Source organism: Dermacentor variabilis, chromosome 3 (assembly GCF_050947875.1).
Source record: "Dermacentor variabilis isolate Ectoservices chromosome 3, ASM5094787v1, whole genome shotgun sequence".
In the NCBI taxonomy this organism is placed as follows: domain Eukaryota; kingdom Metazoa; phylum Arthropoda; class Arachnida; order Ixodida; family Ixodidae; genus Dermacentor; species Dermacentor variabilis.
In genome coordinates this window covers 175724558-175750462 of record NC_134570.1, presented here as the reverse complement: position 1 = coordinate 175750462, position 25905 = coordinate 175724558, and the positions used below count along the sequence as shown (strand labels likewise).

The 25905-nt window shown below is 46.2% G+C and overlaps 1 protein-coding gene across 1 annotated transcript in view; it reads right to left on the bottom strand.

The window, feature by feature from the left end:
• The window catches only part of LOC142574919 (uncharacterized), a 57417-nt gene that overhangs the window by 4245 nt on the left and 27267 nt on the right, over positions 1-25905 (bottom strand). The window contains exon 4 of the mRNA XM_075683912.1: positions 9788-9898. Within this exon, the coding sequence (XP_075540027.1) occupies positions 9788-9898 (111 nt within the window). The remainder of the gene's footprint in view (positions 1-9787; positions 9899-25905) is intronic.

Sequence of the window (25905 nt, the reverse complement as noted above, 5' to 3'; positions counted from 1 at the left end):
TGTAATTTTACATGGCCTTCCTGGCTACGCAATTAGGCGGCGCTAATGAAAAAGAAAAAGAAAGTATATAAAGGGCAAAAACACCTACTGGCAGCAGTCAGGAACGGCAGGCACATGATTTTGCCTTCGTCGAAGCTGCTGTGACTGTACCAACAGCAACGATGTTTATGATTCTGCAAAATATTGATCCTTTTGGCGGCGATCCAGTGGGTGCTGCCACGTTTGATCACGTGGTGACGCCTCCATTGGTTGCCTCAGCGGCCACCATTGCCTCCTGGTTTACAATGGATGTGCAGCTTAAGAAACCCCTGTTTTGAGAGATATCGTAGACAGTGTCTGGGCGAAGGACACGAAGCTTTGGCCAGAGCTTCATAGAACATACAAAAGCGCTTTGGGAGCTGATTAAGCTATGTCCGAACGGCGCGAGCAGCTTATAAGGTGCTTGTTCTAAAAAAGGAGCTAAATTTCTGCTCCAAGCTATCCAAAATTTCCGCTTATGTATTGACTCAAGATCAGCCTGTTTTGCTCCTTCGTACTTCATTAGATAAATACTTTGAAGCAGTGGCTTGTCACGTTTCTAACTCAGTCAAATTCCTCAGTGCGCTCACCATCTGATTGTTTTCTGTCTAATAGCTCGCAGATGTGCTCAGATTCGATATACATCTTCTTACTGCGCATAAGGCTTGAACCTAGCTGTTGGTAACCCGCTTTCTCTCGTGTACCTTCACGAAAGATTCAGCTTCAGCAATTCGTCTGCTGTCGGTATAGTCCGTGATTTATTGTGGGTATGAACTGCGCATATACTCAAGTGCGTGCCTATTCACTTATTCTTGATACATTGGCGATAGAGTGGCCGTCTGTAAGTTCGCGTGAAATTTTGGGTAGATTTGTGCAGACAGCGTGCACTAAACTTACCATCAGATCAAGCGGCGCTACTCCCTTTTTTAGACGTTAGCGATACAACGCTGCAGCATGGGGGAAATACTGGGGGAAATTTGTGCAATGCAACGAGAAGGGCCACAAACACAGGCACTCCTTATATAGCAGTGCTCCATGAGTTTGATCACACAGATTAATGCCATTCCTTAATGTGCCAGTCACTATTTTCGCAGCCAACCATACTGCACACGTCTTCAATCCACCTCTCCACAATTTGCACCACAATTGGAGCACAGTGCGTTGGCGAAAACTCGCTTGCATATCCGACAGCTGGTCGCACAGAAGTAAGGTAGAAGCAGTAGTTGTTTCGTATTCGTGCGCTCTCGCTGAGCCCACCCGCGCCGCACCGCCGAAAGCACTGTCTCGTTTTTCTAGAACAAAGAGCTCCGCGAAACGGGCCACTAGGAGCTGAGGTTTAAAGATAGTTATTGTTACTGCAAAAAGGCGAAACTAAACGAAATCGCCGTGTGCGAGACTTATATATGATGAAAAGGGCACAGTAAAAACAGTACTGTGCGTGTGTGCGCTGAGGAGGAGGGGAAGGGGCACACCTGCCGAGCATGGTGCATATCTCTACATGCTCGCTCGCCCACAGCATTTGTTGCGGCTCCTAGCGAAATATAGCCCCCTTCCTCAAAAACAATGTAGCTGTTTCTAAGAGGCCTAACGACAAAACTCAATATGCATTTCGTACCATAATAACAGAGATGCGCAAAATACGGGCGAAGCGATTTGGTTGAAGTCGATGCCGTCGAAAACTATTATTACAAATTGAATACTCCTGCTCGCTGTCACCAGTTGCCATCGTGTAATATGTAAGAACCAGCACTGTCTTGCCAGATTATCTGAGAGGCGAGTCGCGGCCTGTGTAAGCAAACGGAAACATACAGCGCGGCAATATCGTTGAAACTGATAAGTTTTTGGCTATTCCGCAATAAAATACAGCATGTGCTGGCAGAAGAATTGCAAAGCAGGTAAAGGCTAGCCGATTAAATATTTAAGTGCGGACTCTACGCCCTTTGAGTGGCTGGAAGAACGGAGTCTTGGATATATCCTACAACAGCGTTGCCAACACTGGTATTACTAGGCGACGGCAGAGTTTCACAGACCCGCTCACTGTTCGACTCATACTAATATTCACGTCATGTGACGTGTTGCCTGAGGATGGCCCTGACACAGGCCGCGCCGTGAGATGCTGTTAGTGGCCAACGCAAAGGCCTGGCATCACATCTGCGTTGCTGCCTGCATTGAGGCGGCGACCGCACGACCGAATCTAGGTGAAAGTTACCGCCCAGGTGCACATCGCAATGCTAGCGTGGCATATTGGCGACTGAAGAGGCCGGCCCTCGCGTGGTGTTTTAGCAAGGGTGCGAGCCCAGCACACGATGTGAAACTGGCCAGGCTGCACATCGTCCGCGGCCTCGACGTAACAGGCCATAACGCTCCTTCTTTTGCAACCACGCGCATCACCGCTGACGGCTTAACACTTGTTCACCTTAGGCACCGCGGCAACGCGCACACCACTCCTGCATTCACACACATGAGCTACTCAAAAATACGCTTGAATTCTTCTACCACGCCAATTTTTAAGCCTGATCCATAGATCATATACAGCTATGACAGATCTACCATGGTGCTGCGGACCCGGTGATATACTCACTTACGAAAGATATAGCGGAGTTTTGGGCATGGTGAAGAAACAAAGGAAAACACCCTACTCGCTAGTTCGAAAACTCCTAATGCAGGCGCAATGATGGTGATGATGATATACATCCCGTTTTAAACTGAGTGGTAACAAATAGTCACCTAGCCAGCTTGGGCTAATAAAAAAGCCATACATCCTTTTCATTTTAGCATTTTTGTATCTATCGTTTTAACCTTCCTTATTTCCCCCTAAGCTTTTCTACGTACCTTGTACCACTACCTATGTCTGTAGCGGACATGGTCGCATTGATCTGTTCTCTCTTCTTTTTTTTTGCGCCTATACTATAAACCTCTCTTGATTATTTCAACTACTGACCAGCTCATGCTTCCGTCCCCTTTAATATCAAGCGCTTCTGGGAGGTGCACGTTAGCAACGGGTTTCATTGGGTGAATCCCTTTACATTCCATTATCATCTGGTGAATGGCCTCCGGATTCTTGCTGCAGCATGGACATACCTCATCTTGTTGGAAATGTTTGCTCCGGTATGTTTTTCTCGTTACGCAACCAGCTCGAGCCTCAAATAATTGTCAATGTACACTTGCAATTACCCTGTATTTGGTGGCCAACTCTCTTGACCTCTTCATCCATTCTGGGTCCAAGCTTTTCAGGTACAATACTTGTGAACTTTAGACACCCATTTATTTTGAACCATGTTCCTGAGTTTCTCCTCAAAAGTTATTTTTTTCTGCGCTTCTCTGACTTCAACATAGGTCCAACCCATGTCAACCTGCACTGGTTCATTTGAGGTTTTACTGTGGTCTCCCAAAGCCAACCGGCCTACTGATTTTCCGGTAACTCCGAACTCCGACAAGATATCTGATTTTAGGCACATAATGGTATTTGGGGACGTTAGAGCCAGCACCATTGAGCACATTTAGTCCTTGACTACACATGAAGCGCGCCAAATGTATGCCAGGAGAATTCATCACAGTCCTGCCTCACAGGTGATGGATGGTGTGGGTTAAAGCCGTGAGTCACAATATGAGGACTTTGTGATGCTTGCAGCACAGACATCAGGTGCAAGCAATCGATCCTCGCTCCTGGGTGGATGTATCCTCCAATCACTGTGAAGGTGTGCAATCTGTGTTTAATGGTAAGCCATACGTAATCTTTAGTAGTATGCGATTGAACGTCATGTCTGGAGTGCACTAGATCGTGACATGTAAAAACTAATACTTTGCTTGAGGTTTGGTCAATACGAGGCCATATCTGTACATATCCAAAAATACGGAAAGAAGAATCCATATTAGGTTAAAAGATAGCAATAACTGGAAATTGGTACTCAAACACCCGCTGTCGGAAATCCGGCAAACGACCACTTAGACCTCGAGAATTCCTTAGCATAACAAGGGATTTACGCACTTCTAGCATCATCGCCATAGTTGCTTAGTGAAGAACCACTAAAGATGTGATCTGAAGTCAAAGCGCGACAACGACGGTGGACGAAGAGGGAACACACACACGGCACCGGGGCACGGCGGCTTTGGCAGCCGGGTATTTAGGCCGGAAAGAATCCTGCGCATGGGGCGCACCAAATTTTTCAACAAACTCTTCACGTCAATATCATCCGTCTTTTCATACCTTCAGTAAGTGTAGGAGCGGTACGTAAGGAAGTTTCCACAGGCCTTGATGGTAACAAGTGTTACTGAGTCTCGGATGTGTTTGGGGCTGATGACGAGTCGCCTTGCACTTTCGTAGAGTACAAAGGCTTTGAGGCACGTGTTTCTTTTTTCCTCACACGAGGAGGTGGCGGAAGCTGCACTTGAGCCGTCGATCCTTCTATGCGAGGAGTGCGCGGTCCCGTTGACGCCGGTGTCGTGAACGGCGTCTGCGATGGCGGAAGGCCCTTGCCACTTCCCTCTGCGTGGGATGGTCTCCAACCATGATCTTGAGAATACCCACTTCATTCCTGATCTTTGGCCAATCTGCACGTTGCGTCGTGGGCACCAGAACTATTTGGACACTGCAGCAACGTTGCAATTGCTGTCTCTAATAGGTACATCACATCGTTTGCATGTTACTGCACCGTTGCAAACTACACTGACATGCCCAAGTTTCATACACTTGTAGGAAAAGAAGGCCCACAATGAATTGCCACTTATTAAACACATGACTGCGTTGATGTGGTGGCTTGTGACACTGTAAAAGCCCCGGCACGTAAGGACGTACCGAATGTCTCACAATCCAACACTGACGTGTGCTGTAGGCAAAGTGTCCGATTGGAACTAGTATCCCACATCGAGACTGTCCAAAACGGTGAAAGTTGAGCGCAGGAGCGGACGACGACAGTAGTTGCGCGAGGTCTGTGTCTGTAATATTAAGGTCCACATCGTAGATGACGCCTGTCGTCGCTTTCTTGCCGTATGTAGGGAATGCCCGAACAGGGATGCTTCCCAACTGAGTGACGTTTTTCAGTGTTTCCAGTATCGTCCAGTATCATCTGTGTATTTACTTCCACCGAAAAGATGTTCTTTCGAGCGTTAATACGTGTTTCTTCAACTTGATCATGGGCATTTCGTTCGAAATATTCTGACAGGCTCTGCCTATTCAGTGAGTTGAGGTTGTCTGTTGTCGTTGTTGGTAAGTATGCAATAGTGTATGACTGATTGCCACTTGTCTGCTTCATCGCCTGATGACTGGTAGGTGATTTCCTTCTTATCTTACTCTTCGGACGTCAGCTTGACACCAAGGTAACATCTCTGTCCGACCCCATTGCTTCAGGGAGAAGCCATCAGACGACTCTATTGGAACCATTCAGGGGTCGAAGCGGTCACTCACATCGACGGCATAACGAATTAGTCCTTGAGGATCCAATTGGTGGGAGGGGCTTGGGTACCTCATTGCAGAGGACGACGTCCCCCAGTGTTCTTGTAATGATTGCACAAATCACAGAAAGTGAGATAGAAAATGCGGAGAGCTCGAAGCTGAAGCTGCTCGCTACGATCCCATGTGAAAAAGAAACTGGATTTAATCACTATGAATGCTTTGGTTTCTGTCTAGTGAACATCTATTATATACATTGCCCCTTTCGACTTTCCTGATGTATTGTCGTAGTTGTACAATTATTTGCGATAACAACCAGGCTCAAGTGCCATAAGCGCCATTTTGTGCACGGCTTCTACGAGCGACGAAACAGGCCGTCGCCGCGAGGCAGTGATCGCTCCGTTTTGGAAATCTGGAATTCGTCGCGCGCGAGTGCTTCGAAAAACTAGGCAGTTTGACACTTCTTGCAAATCACTTCTCCTTGTGTTGCTTGAAATCACGTCTGCTCCTGGACAGTGCACAGCTGGGCATGTTTTTGCCGCGGCCATGTTTTGTATTTTCATCGAATCGCCGTGGTTTTGCTTGCCTGTCGCCGCTGCATCTCGAAACGAAATTAGAACAGAGTTGTTGTATCCATGTACTGTATGGACGGTTTAAATGTCGCAAAACGTTTCTGTTTGGTCGCCGAGGATGCACTAATACGTCAAAAGTCCGTGTGGTTATAGCTGTGGAAGGCGCGGTGACTATCAATCGCAAAAATCGTACTGTTTGCGCACTGTGCTTATTTGGCAGGGACGCCAACGAGGTTCGCACGAGCGCGCATGGGAGCGCGGTGCGTGGGCACGAAAGAAAGAAAAAAGAAAATCTTAAGACGAGCTGTACCCTTGTGTCACTGCCTCGGGGTGTGTCCAATCCCGACGACGAAACCTGCTCTTTCCTCCGAAAAGGCTTTCGCCTTTACATACGCAATTTGCACCTTGTGGAAACATTTATTTTTGACGCGTATTGCAGTTTTCTATAACCACCTGATTGACATCTCAAACAATCGGAACATTTGCTGTTATTCACGTACAATCATCCATGATTTTCAATACCTCGGTGCGCGATAGCCTGGGTAACTAGTATTGGTAAGACAGATTTATATAGCGAATTACAGGTCATGCAGCAAATCTCTTTGTAATCCTCATGTTTTGTAAGGTAAGCTATAATTTTTGTCTTGAGGGACCAAAATCTAACCGTGGAAAGTTTGTTGCGCATAACACTTGTGGCTCATAGAAAGTCAGTGGTTCAATCTTTTATGGGCTTCCCCGAATACCTTTGAGTTTCTATGGCTGTAAATGGCACGTCTGGCTACGTTCTGTTAGGAAAGCAGATGGACACAAGTGTGGACCAAAAGTAACCGAATAACGCCTGAAATAAATGATGTGGCCTCTCCTAAATGCATAGAGCTATTTCACATACTAGAAAAAGGACTTGCAATACCATACTAAGAACCCGAGCGTAGGCATTATTTATTTTACTGCCGCCCATCGTGGTTGCTCAGTGGCTATGGTGTTGGGCAGCTCAGTACGAGGTCGCGGGAACGAATCCCAGCCACGGCGGCTGCATTTTGATGGGGGCGAAAAGCGAAAACACCCGTGTACTTAGATTTAGGTACACGTTAAAGAACCCCAGGTGGCCGAAATCTCCGGAGTCCTCCACTACGGCGTGCCACATAATCAGAAAGTAGTTTTGTCACGTAAAACCTCGTGATTTTTATTTTTTTTATTTTGCTGCTCTCAGAACAGGAAAGAGCAATACAACGCTGCTTCTGAATCATAGCCTATTGCCAGTTGTGCTTTCCACAAACTCCTCTTCTGCAAGTCTGCAAAACGAAAAATTGAAGACCTGAAGGTATCCTTGCACGGACAACTTGAAGAATAGACATCTATTTCAATGAAATATTAGTGAAAGAAGTCATGGGCTCTGGATATATGACTATAGCAATGCATGTAATTATGTTTAAAATTACTTATCGTAAACATTAAACTTGCAGTAGAGCTTCTCTTGGAAACAGGTTTAAACTGCAGTGTCAGCTGTTTAGGACGGTCCGCATGCGTGTAGTCATAGCAACAAAGAAATCCTACCGTGGCAGCACACTTTTTATTCTGTGATTAACTCAAGACATCATGATGCCTTCGTGGTTTCGTACGCGGAATGCAGTTTTGCTTACTTTATTCGTAGTGAATTAGATGTTCTTCTACTATGCGATCAATTTACTAAAATTTGCTGTCACCTTTTAAACACTTTCGCGTTAAGAAGCAGCACAATTTTCCAAACGCGGTCGTCGAATAGTGCGTCGGATCAGCCATACAGAACGTGAAATAAAACGAACAGGAAAAATAATGCAGGATTAAGTGTTATAAATAGCTACGAGTTAAGTTTACATGCGCTTGGCGAGAATCAAATGCATTTTTACTTTAAAACTACGCTACTGATCATTTCACAATATAAGCCTAGTAAGTGCTTTAGCTGCCTGAGTGAGATAAAGAAGCACAGATATGAGGTTAGGAAGCAGAGTTATTCATCTGAAACACATTGCGAACAGTTTACCAGTGTTTGGGTGTATTCTCCAAAGCAAGCATTGTGATACTTCGCACCCAACACAACCAATTAGTCCAAATTATAATGAAGCGAAGGAGAGCGTAAGAAGTTATTTGTATGTTTATTTCAAGCGTAGTAGTGATGGATAAATGAAAACAAAAGCGCACAAAGAGCAAACAGTTTGCCGCGGGTGATAACCTAACCAACCACATCCGCAATACGCATGCGCTGCACTATCAATTGCGCCAGGCTGGCAGCTTTTCCCACTCCAACATTCTAAGGTATTTATGTTTGCGTCATTCTGGGAATGTTAGTCCGCGCCATTAACGATCATCACGGCGCATGTGGGACATCGTCTTCACTGATCGCGCCTCGTAGAATGGGAGCATTATGAGCAAGCAGCTAGCCAATAAACCTTCGTATGATACTTGGAGACATCAAACCTGCCGCAGTTGAGACCCTCGCTATTCAGTAATCGAGAAAGAGGCAACGAGGGGCCCTCTACGTGGCGCCATCCGCAAACAGGATGTTGCACACCCGCCGCCATGGCCATGACTGACGCTGGCATGAGAGGTTCGGTTCCGGTAGGAAGGATACGTGGGTTTATTAGATATAAAAGCATAATTATTTGATGTAAGAACCTATGGTTACTATTAGAAGAGATGTAGCTGCTAACTCAAAACTGCATTATAAATCTGTTTACCAGCTTCTTTTGTTGTGTATACGTCCCCTAATTCCTGGAAGTGACTGACATTGTGAAAACCTCTTTCAGCGTTGGTTATATTGCGCTATTAATCTAACTTTGTTATGTGTACCCTGAATATACAGGGTGTCTAAGCTATCGCGCACCAAGGTTTAGAAATATGTAAATGCCACGTAGCAGGACAGAACCGAGGTAGTGTTGTGTGCCGTTGTTTGGAGACACATTATTTTTTGCATTCCGCCTAATTACATAAGTAGTCTTAATTAATTAAATTCACAATTATATAGTTACATGAAAAGCATCAATCAGAAAATTGTAGAGCAACATGAAAAACTCCCGATACAGCTTTCTGTTGCTTAGTACGAGCTACATAAAAGTTTTTCCCAGCGTGAAAGAAGCCCGCGAATACACGCAAAGTGCTTCGGGAGGCCAATAGCGCGGCGATTTTGCGTGTACGGGTGAGCTTATTGCACGCTCGGGCAACACTTTTACGTAGCACGTATGGAGCTACAGAAAGCTGCATCGGGAGTTTTTCATAATGCTCTACATTTCTCTCATTGACAGTTCTCATCTAATTATAATATTTGAGAAGCTGATGAAATAATGAAGACTATACTGCTCTTTTTACCTATATTTGATATAATCGACATTATTATAAGTTATACACATAATACCTGATATAACGAGAGTATACATATCCTTAAGAATAAAAGGCCTTTCGGCAATGATAAAGATTTAGCTTCCCTGTTACGAAATATTCTAAGAAAATGTGCGAGTCAAATACCAAGACCGAGACAACTCAGGACACGCTATTGTTTATGCTGAGTCTGCTTTTTGATACAGAAACAAATCTTTCTCTTTTAATGGAACATACAAAGGCCTTGCGTTGAACTCAACAGGCATATAGACTTCCTTTATAAGCTTCCTAATTTCCGAGGAAACTTATTATCTAATAGTGCTGCCGTACTGCGCTGATACTTAAACAAAGGTCAATAAGCACAAAAAACACGAGATAATCTTTTCTAACTTCCCATAAGTTTGTGTGCTTAAATAGAACTAAGCATTAAAAGAAATGTGCTAAAGTAAGCACTCACATTTCCCTCTTGACATTCCATGCCTTCGAGTATACGTACAACCTTGCACCAGGAGCCCTTAGGTACATCGTAGCAACACTCCATTTTACACTTTTTGCTTAGTGCTTCAGTCTGAAAGTACGGACGTCATTAAATAGTTGACATTCTTTTCTCATCCTGGTACAGTACACCTAAGAACTGATGTTTCGCCTCTCAAGAAGTATAGATTAGTAAAGAGGGGTGCTATATATTGGAACATTGTAGGCGATCTTGAATTCACAGAACTGAGGTTATATGCAAGCAAATATGACTTCGATGTTGATGTTCGATTAGAAATCTTGCGCACAGTGGTTGGAAAGGAAGAACATATCGAACACACGAAGAGGGTGCCGGCAGCTTAAAGCCGTGCAGTCAGTTTTAGTTTGCCTTTCAGTAATCTGGGGCGCTATAACGTAAAACTATTACAAACTTTTCTATTTCAATTCTGAAATCAGCCCTCCGCAATTGGTCAAAAACTTTTTTGAACCACGCCAACTTTACCTGTCTGACACGTGACGTCACGAAAACCGCGATAGCTCCCCATCTGATATGACGTGTACACACGTCATATCAGGTACAGGATGATGATGATGATGTGTGTTATTTTGTGGCGCAAGGGCCAGGTTTGGCCAAAGAGCGCCATGACAAGTGGTAGCGTTAACGATGTATTATGAAAGATGTGACTTGGCTGTAAAGTGGCCTAAAAATAGTCGCTATAAAGTGCGTAAAATCTACGTTCTATAAAATTATGGCGATGACTATGAACATTAAAATCCATCGTAAAAGAATTATGCATTGTTTAAAATATGCGAGATGTTAAATTGGTTACAGCACTACTGCCTCACCCGAGCCCTTGAACCACAAGGGCCTAGAGGCATGTGCTATTCAAAATAACTATCGCAGCGGCATCCTCTGGAGAGAGGAAGCGCTACGAACGTGTGGGGCTAATAACATGCAACACAACATCTTTCAAAAAACCTAGGACGGCGCTGGTGTCAAAGAGTGGTTCTGGACCTAGTAACATAACAGGATGAAGGGGGATGTGGTGGCGGTATGCTAAGAGAAAATGTTTTTTTCTTTCGGATTCGGCTTCCCGACACTCCAGTAGGACGTGGAGGACGGTCAGCCTTTCCCCGCATCTACCACAGGTTGGAGGCTCGTTTCCCGTGAGTAAAAAGTTATGTGCCAAAAGTGTGTCCTATTCTTAGACGGCAGAATAGGACATCTGTCCGGCGGGATTTTGTTACAGGAGGCCAGAAACCTAATTGTGGCTTTATTACATGCAGTTTATTATCTACTTCTTCGTCCCACACGCGTTGCCAGTGGTTTCGTAGTTTCCTTCTTAAGAAAGGCTTCAGGTCTGTGACAGGGACCGAAGCAGTAGGATTAACTGCATGCAATGAGATTGATGTGGCCATCTGGTCGGCTAGAACGTTTCCCTCGATGCCCCTATGTCCAGGCACCCAGCATATGATCACATGTTGGTTAGATATATATGATTTGCACAGTGCGGAGTAGAGTTCATTAAATACTGGATTTTTGTGATTACGGAAAGACATCAAGGCCTTCACAACACTGAGGGAGTCCGTATATATAACTGATTTCGGGAGTTGTGATTTATTTATATGTTTTACGGCCGACAGGAGTGCGTAGGCCTCAGCCGTAAAGATGCTAGTTTCCGGATGCAGTACGTCGGATTCCGAGAAGGATGGACCGACGGCTGCATAGGACACCCCGTCGTGTGACTTTGATGCGTCTGTGTAGAACTCCGTGCAGGAGTATTTGTGCTGGAGTTCCCGGAAATGCATTACGATTTCAATCTCTGGAGCATGCTTTGTGACTTCCACGAAAGATATATCACATTGTATGAGCTGCCACTCCCAAGGAGGTAGCAGCTTGGCTGGATGCATTAGGCGAAGCTCGAGGAGTGGAACGTGCATTTCTTCACTAAGCTCCCTCACACGCAGCGAGAAAGGCTGGCTTACGGAGGGACGATTGCGAAAGAGTGTAGCATATGTCATGTCATTAATGGTATTAAAACAGGGATGCTGAGGATTTGAGTGGACTTTCAGAAAATATGTATGGCTGATGTATGTTCTCTGCAGATGAAGTGACCACTCATTTGATTCTACATATAAACTTTGTATGGGACTCGTTCTGAAAGCGCCAGTGGCCAGTCGGATTCCTAGATGGTGCACTGGGTCTAGCATCTTTAGTGCGCTCGGGGCGGCAGAGTGATAAATCACGGCACCATAGTCTAGTCGCGATCGAATGAGGCTTTTATATAGATTCATTAAACACTTTCTGTCACTACCCCACGTAGTCTGGGACAGAAGTTTCATTATGTTCATTGTTTTCAGACATTTTTCTTTAAGATGTTTAATGTGGGGGACGAAAGTGAGTCTGTAGTCAAGTATGACACCTAGAAATTTGTGTTCTTTGTTTACAGGTATCTGTTGTCCACGCAGTTCTATGCAAGGATCTGGGATAAGTCCTCTCTTTCTTGTAAAAAGAACACAAGAGCTTTTGTTAGGATTGATCTTAAACCCATTCTTGTCTGCCCACATTGACACTTTGTTCAGGCCATGCTGTACCTGTCTCTCGCAGACTGCGAGGTTACAGGATTTGAAAGCTATTTGAATGTCGTCCACGTAGACAGAGTAAAAGATGGCGGGTGGTAGTGAAGCACGAAGCGTGTTCATCTTCACGATAAATAGCGTGCAGCTGAGCACGCCTCCTTGGGGTACACCCGTTTCTTGCGTAAAAGGGCGTGAGAATGCATTGCCGACTTTTACCCGGAAGGTACGATTTGACAGATAGCTCTTTATTATATTAAACATATTACCGTGGATGCCCATTTCTGACAGGTCTCTTAAGATTCCGTAACGCCACGTTGTGTCATACGCCTTTTCCATATCGAGAAATATCGATAGGAAGAACTGTTTATGTATAAATGCATCCCGGATATTCCCTTCAACACGCACGAGATGATCGGTTGTGGAGCGCCCTTCTCGGAAGCCGCACTGATAAGGATCAAGCATTTTGCTCTGTTCAAGGAAATGAATGAGTCGCCGATTTATCATTTTTTCGAACACCTTACAAATGCAACTTGTGAGGGCTATCGGGCGGTAACTTGCCACTGAGGAAGGGTCTTTGCCTTGTTTCAAAACAGGGACTACAATGGCTTCCTTCCAGGCGGTTGGAAGGTACCCTGCATCCCAAATGGTGTTGAAAAGTGTGAGTAGTGTATCCTGCGTGTCATTGTGTAAGTTTTTGAGCATTTCATACATGATTCTATCAGATCCTGGTGCGGAGCTGTTGCATGCGCTCAAGGCAGCTTTCAACTCGGCAGCACTAAAAGGGAAATTTTACGGTTCATTCTGTCGGCATTTATTGATGAGTGGCTTGCATTCTTCTATTTGTTTATATTTTAGGAAGGATTGCGAATAATGATTTGAGCTTGATACACTCTCAAAGTGCTCCCCAAGTGAGTCCGCCTGATCTTGTAGGGTATCGCCTTGTGTGTTTACCAAAGGGAGTGCATATGCTTGTCGCCCTCTTATCCTATTGACCCTGTTCCAGGCTTTCGCCTCATCTCTGAACGAGTTAATACTCGATAGAAACTTCTGCCAACTTTCTCGTCTGGCCTGTCGGCGGGTTCGCCTGCCTTCGGATTTGACTTTTTTAAGGTTAACTAGATTCTCTGCAGTGGGAGAAGCGCGTAGCAACCCCCACGCCCTGTTCTGTTTTTTACGAGCGATCCTACAATCGTCGTTCCACCATGGGACACGCCGTTTGCAGGCCAAGCCTTTTACTTCTGATATGCATTTAAATGCGACATCTATTATGAATGCTGTAAAAAACTCGACTGCAGCGTCAATTCCTAACGAAGACAGGTCAGCCCATGAGATACTAGTTAGAGATCGAAATGTCTCCCAATCAGCTGTCTCAATCTTCCACCTAGGAGCGTATGGTGGATATTCGTTTTCTTTATATGATCTTAGCAGTATAGGGAAGTGGTCGCTACCGTAAGGGTTGTCGGTAACTTCCCATTCAAGTTCAGGCAGTACAGACGGGGAGACTATACTAAGATCTATTGACGAAAAGGATCGGTTTGCAAGAGAGTAATACGTGGGTTCTTTCTTGTTGAGAAGGCACGCTCCGGAAGAAAAAAGGAACTGTTCAATAAGGCGACCTCGCGCATCTATACGAGAGTCGCCCCACAGGGAGCTGTGCGCATTGAAATCGCCAAGAACAGCATAAGGTTCTGGCAATTGATCGATCAAGGAGTGAAATTCATGTTTGTTCAGTTGGTAATGCGGGGGTATGTAAAGGGAGCAAATGGTGACGAGTTTGTTTAGTAGGACAACTCGAACCGCCACTGCTTCAAGGGGCGTTTGTAGCTGTAAAGGTTGACACGCAATACTTCTATGAGTAAGAATCGCAGCACCACCCGATGATGCGACGGCATCATCGCGATCTTTGCGAAACGTAACATAAGTACGGAGAAAGTTTGTGTGTTTAGATTTTAAGTGTGTTTCCTGTAAACACAGCACTTTTGGATTATGTTTGTGGATGAGTTCTTGCAAATCATCAAGGTTTCTAAGGAGACCTCTGATGTTCCATTGAATTATATGTGTATCCATGTTTAAGGTAAATTGGTGCTGTGTTTACGGAAACGGAGCGGATGCCTTATATTACAGAGCCCTTTCGAGGCCCTGTAATAGGTGTTTTGTTCTTTCTGAAGCGTTCGAGCGATTCTCGACGCTCCTTAGGCGTTTGATGCGCCTTGGGGACAGGTGTAGTGTCCATTGCCTCGTGTGAGGCGCCGGACAAGCGCTCTTGCGAGCGAGAGGTTTTCAGAGGGAGTCCCGCCTTGGAGGGCAAGACCCCTGCGCCCACCAGCCCGGAGGTCGATGGGGCTCCCTGAGGGATTTGGCTGCGCTGGCCGTTGCCAGCGCTGGAAGGGGCCTCGGAGGTTGGGGCAGCCTCGGCTGCACCCACCTTCGGGGTGGATGGTCCCTTCTCCTCGGTTGACGGAGCAGCGCTAGCTGCAACCGCCGCGGGGGCAGATGGCGTGACTGCCGACTCACTGTGTGTGGGTCGGACAGCCGCCGGAGGCCGTTGTGACGCTGCCCCCTTACGCGCCACATCGGCAAAGCTGCTCTTTGACAGGTATGACACCCGCCTACGTGCCTCCTTGAAAGATATGTTTTCTTTGACTTTGATTGTCACAATTTCCTTTTCTCTTTTCCAGGACGGGCAGGACCGCGAGTATGCGGCATGCTCGCCATCACAGTTTACACAATGTGGAGTGTTCTGGCATGTATCGGAGGAATGTTCATTGTCACTGCACTTAGCACATGTCAGCCGGCCTCGACAGTTCTGTGAACTGTGGCCGAACCTTTGGCACTTAAAGCATCTAAGAGGATTGGGCACGTATGGCCTAACACGAAGTTTGATATAACCGGCCTCGACGGACTCGGGGAGGACACTTGAACCGAAAGTGAGTATCAGGTGTTTCGTATTGATCTCTTTACCGTCTCGCCTGATCTTAATTCGCTTTACATTTATGACATTCTGTTCACTGAAACCCTCCAAGAGTTCAGCTTCAGTGAGCTCTAGCATGTCATCGTCCGAGACAACGCCGCGGGTGGTGTTCATCGTACGGTGCGGAGTTACTGTTATTTGGGTCTCCCCAAATGAGACAAGTTTCGGCAGTTTCTCATACTGTTTCTTATCGTGGAGCTCCAAGAGAAGATCACCACTTGTCATTCTCGACGCCTTATATCCTGTTCCAAAAACTTCAGTTAAAGACTTCGAAACAAGGAACGGTGAAATGTTACGCACTAGTTTGTCTGGGTTTTCTGAGTGTATCACATGATATTTAGGAAAGTTCTGGACTTGTCGTCCGAAAAACTGAAAGAGATCTTCGGTGCGCCCTCGTTTGTGAGGGCGATCAGGGAGTTTAGGAAAAGCATGTTCCATAAGTAATGTTGCGTTTTCGGCCGCGATGCCGACCACCCACCATGGAGCCCAACAGGGGGACGTGACAGAAGTTCCTGGTAGAGAAACCCTGCCAACGCCAGCCGTACATCGCTGCTATAACCAAATACAGCATAACCAAGGCTGGCTAGCTACACAAGGTTAACCCTTGCCGCCGGGAGACTAGGAAGTTAGCAGAAGTGAAGAGAAGACAGGAAAGATGAAAAAGGCGAGAGAGAAAGACGAAGATTGGAGAGGAGGACAGGAAAAGGCGACTGCCGGTTTCCCCCGGGTGGGTCAGTCCGGGGGTGCCGTCTATGTGAAGCCGAGGCCGAAGAGGTGTGTTGCCTCCGCCGGGGGGCCTTAAAGGTCCAAACACCCAGCATCGGCTCAACCCCCAGGATCCCCTTTTCCCCAGACACGGCTAAGCCGCGCACGGCTACACGCGGGAGGGTCCAACCCTCGTGTGCTCGGGTCCGTGGTGTCGCAACACACCAAACGCCTGCTGACGCAGACGCCCCTGCGGGGATCAGGTACAGGTGCAGCGGTGGCGTAGAGGTGGAACACCCGCCTCGCGTGCAAGAGGTCCGTGGTTCGAATCCCGGTGCCGGCAATTTCGCACCGGATTAAAAAAAAAAACCCGCGTGTTGATAAAACTGCACAAACAGGCCTGGAGTGTGGCCTGATCCCGGTGACCAGAACCGGTAACGCACTGCTCACCAGAGCAGGATTGGCCACCCTGGTTCAGTACTTGGTCACAAACTCCTATATGAACACAACAATAAAACCCCGGCCCTCAGTCCCCAGCAGCTGCGAAGCAACTGACCACGGCGGTGGTCAGACCTGCGAAGCAGCAGAGGGTGCTAAGAATCACTGGCTCCGGACATGCCGCCATTGGAATATGAACCAGGTAACGTTTAACGCTAGAACGTTATCTAGTGAGGCGAGTCTAGCAGTGCTATTGGAGGAATTAGAGGGCAGTAAATGTGATATAATGGGGCTCAGTGAAGTTAGGAGGCCAAAAGAAGCATATACAGTGCTAAAAAGCGGGCACGTCCTGTGCTACCGGGGCTTAGCGGAGAGAACTAGGAGTCGGATTCCTGAATAATAATATAGCTAGTAACATACAGGAATACTATAGCATTAACGAAAGGGTGGCAGGTCTTGTTGTGAAACTTAATAAGAGGTACAAAATGAAGATTGTACAGGTCTACGCCCCTAAATCCAGTCATGATGACCAGGAAGTCGAAAGCTTCTATGAAGACGTAGAATCGGCCATGGGTAGAGTGAAAACTAAATACACTATACTAATGGGCGACTTTAATGCCAAGGTAGGGAAGAAGCAGGATGGAGACAAGGCAGTAGGGGAATATGGCATAGGCACTAGGAATAACAGGGGAGAGTTATTAGTTGAGTTTGCGGAACAGTATAATATGAGAATAATGAATACCTTCTTCCGCAAGCGGGACAGCCGAAAGTGGACGTGGAGGAGCCCGAACGACGAGACTAGAAATGAAATAGACTTCATACTCTGCACTAACCCTGGCATCATACAAGATGTGGACGTGCTCGGCAAGGTGCGCTGCAGTGACCACAGGATGGCAAGAACTCGAATTAGCCCAGACCTGAGGAGGGAACGGAAGAAACTGGTACATAAGAAGCCGATTAATGAGTTAGCGGTAAGAGGCAAAATAGAGGAATTCCAGTTCAAGCTACAGAACAGGTATTCGGCTTTAACTCAGGAAGAGGACCTTAATGTTGAAGCAATGAACGCAAATCTTGTGGGCATCATTAAGGAGTGTGCAATGGAATTCAGTGGTAACTCCGTTAGGCAGGATACCAGCAAACTATCGCAGGAGACGAAAGATCTGATGAAGAAACGCCAATGTATGAAAGCATCTAACCCTACAGCTAGAATAGAACTGGCAGAACTTTCGAAGTTAATCAACAAGCGTAAGACAGCTGACATAAGGAAGTATAATATGCATAGAATTGAACATGCTCTCAGGAACGGAGAAAGCCTAAAAACAGTGAAGAAGAAACTAGGAATTGGCAAGAATCAGATGTATGCGTTAAGAGACAAAGCCGCCAATATCATCACTAATATGGATGAGATAGTTAACGCAGAATACTTTAGTAACTTGCGATTCGCTGATGATATTGCCTTGCTTAGTAACTCAGGGGACCAATTGCAATACATGCTCACTGACCTGGAGAGGCAAAGCAGAAGAGTGGGTCTAAAAATTTATATGCAGAAAACTAAAGTAATGCTTAACAGTCTCGGAAGAGAACAGCAATTTACAATAGGCAGCGAGGCACTAGAAGTCGTAAGGGAATACATCTACTTAGGGCAGGTAGTGACGGCGGATCCGGATCATGAGACGGAAATAATCAGAAGAATAAGAATGGGCTTGGGTGCGTTTGGCAGGCATTCTCAGATCATGAACAGCAGGTTGCCATTATCCCTCAAGAGAAAAGTATATAATAGCTGTGTCTCACCAGTACTTACATACGGGGCAGAAACCTGGAGGCTTACGAAAAGGGTTCTACTCAAATTGAGGACGACGCAACGAGCTATGGAAAGAAGAATGATAGGTGTAACGTTAAGGGATAAGAAAAGAGGAGATTGGGTGAGGGAACAAACGCGAGTTAATGACATCTTAGTTGAAATAAAGAAAAAGAAATGGGCATGGGCAGGACATGCAATGAGGAGGGAAGATAACCGATGGTCATTAAGGGTTACGGACTGGATCCCAAGGGAAGGGAAGCGTAGCAGGGGGCGGCAGAAAGTTAGGTGGGCGGATGAGATTAGGAAGTTTGCAGGCACGGCATGGCCACAATTAGTACATGACCGGGGTTGTTGGAGAAGTATGGGAGAGGCTTTTGTCCTGCAGCGGGCGTAAGCAGGCTGATGATGATGATGTTCACACAGATTATGCATGATTTGACTGAACAAATGAAAGACTGTTATTTCTGATTCGACGCCTTTTCGCCATTAGCCCTCGGCTATTGGTCAAAAGTTTCCGGGTTGCACCCATTTCACCTGCCTATCACGCGACGTCAAAATACCGCAAAAACTCACCGCGTCAAAGTGACGCGCATTCGTTAAAGATGCATTAATATGCTGAACAAAACTGAACGTTCTTCTGAATAGCCCAATGTTGCCCCATTCCGAAAGGAATAAAAGATGGCTGCCGCCGGTCGCGCAGGCACTGGCTGCTGGCACCTGCCGGATAGCATGGGTTTATTTGCGTATAATAAAACTTTTTGTGTGGCCGTGTAAGGTTTCGGGCAGTCTCGGCACGATTGCGACCTCGTTCTGCGAACTATTCTGTGCTGTGGATCAGTTTTAGCGCCATTCTTAAGCTTCCGTTGCACGCCGCCGCGATTTCCGACCGGCCACCGCAAGCTAAGTAAGGAAAAGCGGACCAATCGCAGCCGCCGGCACCACCCTCTACATCCGGTTATCGATTTTCAGCGGGGTAGCTCTGCCCTTCGAATCCCTCTCCACTTGAGCGTCCTCCTCACCTTCTGTCAGCCAATTAGATAAGACAAGCTGCTCAGTGTAGGCAATGTTATTCGTTTTTCGAGCCAACAACAGTTACTTCCTATGATCGAGGAGCGAGTTTGATTCGTCTGTCCAGACAACCCTGCGGGTTTCCGCCCGATGCTTGCGTCGGCGGTTACGCAAATTTGACGTGAGGAGATTGGAATAAAAACATATCCGAATAGTTTTACGTTATAGGGCCCCTGGTTTGATAAATAACTTCATGCCTATTGCGTGCTATGTTTCAAAAACAAGGACAAAACAAGCGACAGAGACAACGTAGGCCTGCATGGAGAGGTCTGATTGCTTACTGAGCGGCTTATTTACAGAATAATACGTGTTCAGCTTCAAAATATTACCCTACGATTTCAGGTGCAGTGGTGAGGTATGGATGCTTTGGAATGCACAAAGACATTGTCACTCCATTAAAAATCATTCCGTGCTTTCAGATAATTACCATTTCACATTCTAGGTTTAGTAATCAAAATTCGCAGGGCATAGATATAAGAGTGAATGTAAAATATCTCAACAGCGATCGCTGTGTCCGTGCCATACATAAAACTTACTCAGCACATGAGCTGGGTACGTGTGACGCTTCTTATGGCGAAAAATATCGGCCTCTGATCCAACGAGAGAACAAGGATTCGCGATTTTTAATGAGTCTCTTGGACCTGTGAAACGTTTCTATCATTTTCTAAGTACACAGAGGCAACCTGGATGGGAAAACTGCTACACAAATGCACAATGTTCACATGCGTACAGCGGGCACTCCCTCGCCATATAGGGCAGCTTGTCGAAGAAAAGAAAAATATTCAGTGCACTTTGCTTGTACTGACACATGGATGAAAATATGAAAATAATAAAGAAAAGGAAGGTTCTAAAGATAATGACACGAACAGCGAGAGGGGAAAGAAACCTTAAACTGTTCCATTCCGACAGAGCTGCGATTTCTCTAGCAATACAGCGTCGAGCTCATCTAGTAAGTTCCCTGGATTCGATTCCCTTCTAGACTAACGCACTTGAATGCAAGTGGTTATTTAGCTGATATCAGGTAGGTACCTGTCTCGCCTCCTCTCAGACCTAAGAATGAAACTAAAATTCGTCTTGCGTGGTGGAATGGGATGCTCTGATTTGTAGCAGAGCAGCCTGGTGCTCGAAACGCAAGACCAAGGTTTCAGGCAGATTTCTAGTGCCGAAGCCAACTAGCTGTTTGAAATGACTTGCGTGGACGTCATGCCGCATGGCACGAGCTAGAGCACGTGCACCCGTGTCAGTTTCCATCCCTTCCGAGCATGCCGAACAGGAGCGTGCGGACTGCGCCTCCCTCCCCCACTTCATGAGCGGCCAACATTCTCCAGTTCACTCCTTGTACCAGATGAGGCTGTAAAGTCACTGGATGACATTTATAACCTTCGTTATCGACCCAGATATTAAGTAAAAATGTGGTCACGTTTCTTTGCTTGAATGAAACAATACGGTCATCATGCAGACCCCGTCATTATGCTTATTATGGTCTTTCTCCGGCTGTCATTACTGTCAGAGGCTAAGCACGACACCCGTCCATAGTATTGGTTGCAACGGCGGTTAGGCGGACACACTACTGAATCCAGGAGATATCCTTTTGCTGCTATCGCGATCAAGCCTTCGTTATCGCATATTGCGGGTGTCACTTCTGTATTCACAAATGCGTCTTAGCGTGAAGCCACTCCTTGACTTGGTCAAGTCCGGCTCAAGGTAACGCCTGATATTAACGTGCCCAAGATTCTAATCGCGTTTATTTGGGCTCATTCAAATTAGACGTTATCCTGAGCCGGACTTCACCAATTCAAGCATTGGTTTCAAATTCAGGCGCATTTGTAAATGCGTTGGGTCAGTCCCATCTCAACAACATTATTCGCGAAAGACCTCACGCGATTACATGTACGCAAAGAACCTGAGTGCGAGGTGCTCAAAGTGAGGTTGGAAACAAAGCAAGAACGTTCTTCGTGAGATGTATAGTAGGATATATGACGTGGCACGTTCAACACATCTACATGGCGGAACTGCTTTTTACAAGAATTCACTAAACAAAATTATACGGATTCGGAGTGATAGAATGATTTTTGCATGAGCATATGCGTTGTAAGTACTTCGCGATATTTCCCAAGCTTTTGCTGTACAACTTCTTCGAAATATAAAAAAAGAAACAGACGGAATAGCTGTCTCCTCCTTAAACAGCCCCTTAGCTAGCCTTGTGCGTTGAATATAAGCATCATATATGGTTGGCAAGTGACGCTGTGGATGGAAGCCGGTTTCCCATTTCTTTCATAGCAAGTTTCTAAACGCCTAAAGACGTAAACACGATATCGCATGCGTAATTCATACATGCCAGAAGAACGCACATATCTTAAGATTACGGAGAGGGAGCGCCGATTACAAACAGATTTTCTGTCCCAAGGCAACACTGGGGCTATGAGGGACGCCTTAGGCGTGTTTCGTTGTGAGGAAATGTGTCGAGCCCAAAATAGTGAGCTGAGACAACAATATATTTGTTCAGTTTAGCCACCTTCCTAGGGTGGGCGATAAGCTACGCGTCCCTATGGGCGACGCAACCATTACTAAACGATCGATGCTTTCAAAGGCACGGAAAGCAATGATGTTCTGTGCGAAACCAAAGCCACCCAGTCAGAATGACGCTGCAACACTCTTGACGCTTGACAGTTTACAACGCCAGTTTAGTGGACTTGCGTGCCATTTGAAAATACTTCTTGCATGGGAGGCCGCAAAATTAACATGGTAGTAGGGATGGGGGAGCTTAGAAGAGCTTCTATGAGTATGTATGCATGTAGTGACTGTATATATATATATATATATATATATATATATATATATATATATATATATATATATATATATATATATCGCTGTAGAGAGTTTGTAAATATATTTCCATTTGTGTCTTATTCCGTGCAATTTTGATAGAGGTGCTGGGTGCCACGCATGACAAAGTTATAAGCAATAGGAAATTCTGCGTAGATTATCAGTATCTCAATCAGACCACCAAGGAAGATATCTATCCTCTTCAACGCATGGATTACGCTCTGAATTGCATTCACGGCAGGACCTATTTTTTGTTTCGTCAATCGAGTTGTGCTCTGGTTACTGGCAGATCGCCGTCGACGACAGGGACCGTGAAATGTAGCACTTGTTACACCTGATGGCCTCCATCAATTTAAAGTCATACCGCTTGGCTTGTGCAATGTTCCAGCCGCGTTCAAACAAATGACGAACATGATTATGCTTAGTTTTAATTTGTCTGCCTGTGCTACCTGGCGACGTAATCGTGTTCTCTGGGACATTTGCAACACACCTCACATGTCTTTCATCCAATCTATCACTCTTTCGCGCGGCTGGGATACAACTTAATTGTTTGAAACGCCGCTTCTGTCGCTGCCAGTTAACATACTCGGTATGTTAACCGAGGGTATGTACTCATTGTATGGATAAACAAAGGGCAAATGTACACGGAAAAGCACGAACAGTCTCTCCTAGCAAAAGGGCGAAGAGATGCCGGGATAATGAAACATAGGGCATTGTGGGGGTACAACAGGTATGAGGTACTGAGAAGTATTTGGAAGGTAGTAATGATGCCAGGGCTTACTTTTGGGAATGCGGTCCTGTGTTTAAGGGCAGAGGTTCAGTCAAGAAAAGAAGTAAATCGGAGAGCTGTGGGAAGATTAGCACTAGGTGCCCACGGGAAAACCACAAACGAGGCAGTGCAGGGGGATATTGGCTGGGCGTCGTTCGAAGCACGAGAACCTCACAGTAAAATCCTATACGAAAAACACTTGACGGAATTGCAGAATAACAAGTGGACAGCTAAGGTATTTGAATACCTATACAGAGAGAGCATTGACTCACAATGGCGGAAAAGAACTAGGAAGCTAACCAGTAAGTATGCCAGACACGAGGACGGAGAAAGACAGAGCATTAAACGACAGGTTACGAACGCGGAAGGTAAAAATTGGATAAATTCAATGGAAAAGAAGCATGGTGTTGAACTATATCGATACTGGAAACAGCAGATCAGGAAGGAAACGTTTTGTGATAACTCGAGAGGCAGTGCCTTACTCTTTGAAGCTAGGTCAGGATGTTTTAGAACGCGAAGCTATAAAAAGAAATTTAGCGAAGAAGAAGACACATGTACTGTGTGTGGTAAATCTGTAGAAACAATAGAACACGTCATACTGAAATGTGATGGCATCCATCTCGATGTCGATGCGGACACAGTCACGCTTCCTGAGGCCCTAGGGTTTAGAGATAACAATAGTCATGTAAATAAATATGCGGTGGAAATATGCGGTGGGAAAAGTAATTGGAACATTGGTGGCTCAAAAGCAGAGAGGTGACAGAAAGTTAAAAGTTTCGGAAGACGCATTTAAAGAAAATGGCGAATTTTAATAACTTACAACACAGTTAGACAAAAATAAAAAGCTGAGCTTAGTGACAACTATCATCACCCCATATCAAAGGGGACGCTCCTACCTTCCATCCATCCATCCATCCATCTTTGTTGAGCTCGTCGACACATCTGGCGCCCGCTGTGATCCCGTCATGTTTCGGGCTGTCATCGAGTTTCCTGTACCAACTGTGCCATGGATATAGGAAGCTTTCTGGCACTGTGCTCGTATAATTTTGCAGATCTGCCTGAAATTTGGCACACATTGCTCGTCCACTGATTCATCTTATCAAGAAAGACGTTCGGTTTTCAAGGGGTATCGATCAAGCCACATCCTTTCGACACGTTAAAACACTGCTCACAACTCCGCCAATTCTTGTACACTTTGATGCCCAAGCTCCAACTGAAGTACGCGCATGTGACTATGGGATTGCACTCCTTCTGGTCAAAGCCAAGGCGGTTATGATCGAGTTATTGCGTATGCCAGCCGGCCTCTTTCCCCTACCAGGAGCAATTATTCCATTAACGAGCGCGAGTGCCTCGCACTTGTTTCGGAAGTCAGCAAACTTTGCCCCTAGCAATACAGGCAGCCTTTGATTGTTACCATAGAAAAGCATGATCTGTGCTGGATTGCGAGCCTCCAGGACTCCACTGGGCCGTCTGTGTGTGTCACTGGGCTCTACGTCCCCAGTAATTCATGTGTACTGTTGTGTAGAAGTCCGGCCGAGTACACCAGGACCCCAACTACTTATTCCGGCATCCCGTAAACTCCTCAGACACTTCCGCGGAAGACAGACACACATTTGCATTTTTTTGCGCTCCGCTTTTAGCCATATTCGTGGCGAGCAATGGCGCAACACGTCTCTAAACGATCCCGTACACCGCCTGCATTCTGGTTCGTCGATTGCTTCCTCTGTTTGTCATTGAAAATGGCAGCTTGGGCCGGAACATGCACCCCGAATGGCAGGAACTACTACTCATCTTTCGCTCTCATGTCCGCGTGAACGTACTCGAGCTACTGCAAGATGTCGCTATATCCGACCACATTGGTATTTCCAGGCCGTGCAACCGTGTACGGCGGCTCTTTTTCTGGCCTGGTCTCTATCATTCCGTTCGTCGTTATGTCGCTGCCCATTTGTCCTGACAATGCCGGAAAAGACCAGCTCTTCCTTCAGCTGGACTCCTCCAGCCCACTGAAATGCCAGCCGAACTGTTTTACCGTGTAAGTCTCGACCTTCTTGGCCCATTCCCTCTCTCCACCGCTGGCAATAAATCGATTGACGTTGCTCAACATTGTGCGACCGATTACGGCAGCAGAAGACCTCTGCCGGCCAGTTGCGCTACGGATATCTCCGACATCTTGATGAAAGACGTCATTTTGCAACCATGGCGATCCTCTTATCCTTCTTACCGCTCGACGTAACTACTTGTTATCTAAGTCAACGAAGACTTACTTCGTCCTTGTGCCGCCAAACACAGGCTTACGGCTGCGTACCAACCTCAAACGCGCGGTCTTTCTGAGCGTCTGAATCGCTACATTGCTGGTATGCTCTCTATGCATGTTTCTTCTGATGGTAACGACTGAATCACAGCGCTACCTGTTGTCACTTTTGCTTATAACCCGCCACGACATGACACCGCCGGCTACTCTTCTTTCTGTCTTCTGAATGGACGAGACCTGCCCTCCCTTTTGACACACTTCTTTCAACCACTGCCGAACTGTCTACCGAATACACCCGCGCCGCCATTGCCACAACAGGAAAGGCATGTCACATTGCCCGTCTTCACCTCTCTGCGTCGCAGACACGGCAAAAGTCGTTGTACGACACCCACCACGGCGACTCCCACTTGCGTGCGGGTGAGCTTTCCCACCTCTGGTCCCCGCCTTGGCGCGTTGGCCTTTCTGAAAAAAAGTACTTTCGAGATACTTTGGCCCTTATCGTGTCCTGTGAAAAGTGACAGACGTTACCTACTAAATAGCCCCGCTCGATCCTACCATGTCTTCTACTTCCTGAGGTGTCATGCACGTGGCCGCCTCAAGACCTACCTTTCGCCCACCATTCTATATTAGGCGCCTGGGTGGAGCTTGTACTGCGGAGGTCAATGTCACGACACTGCGAGCAATGTTAC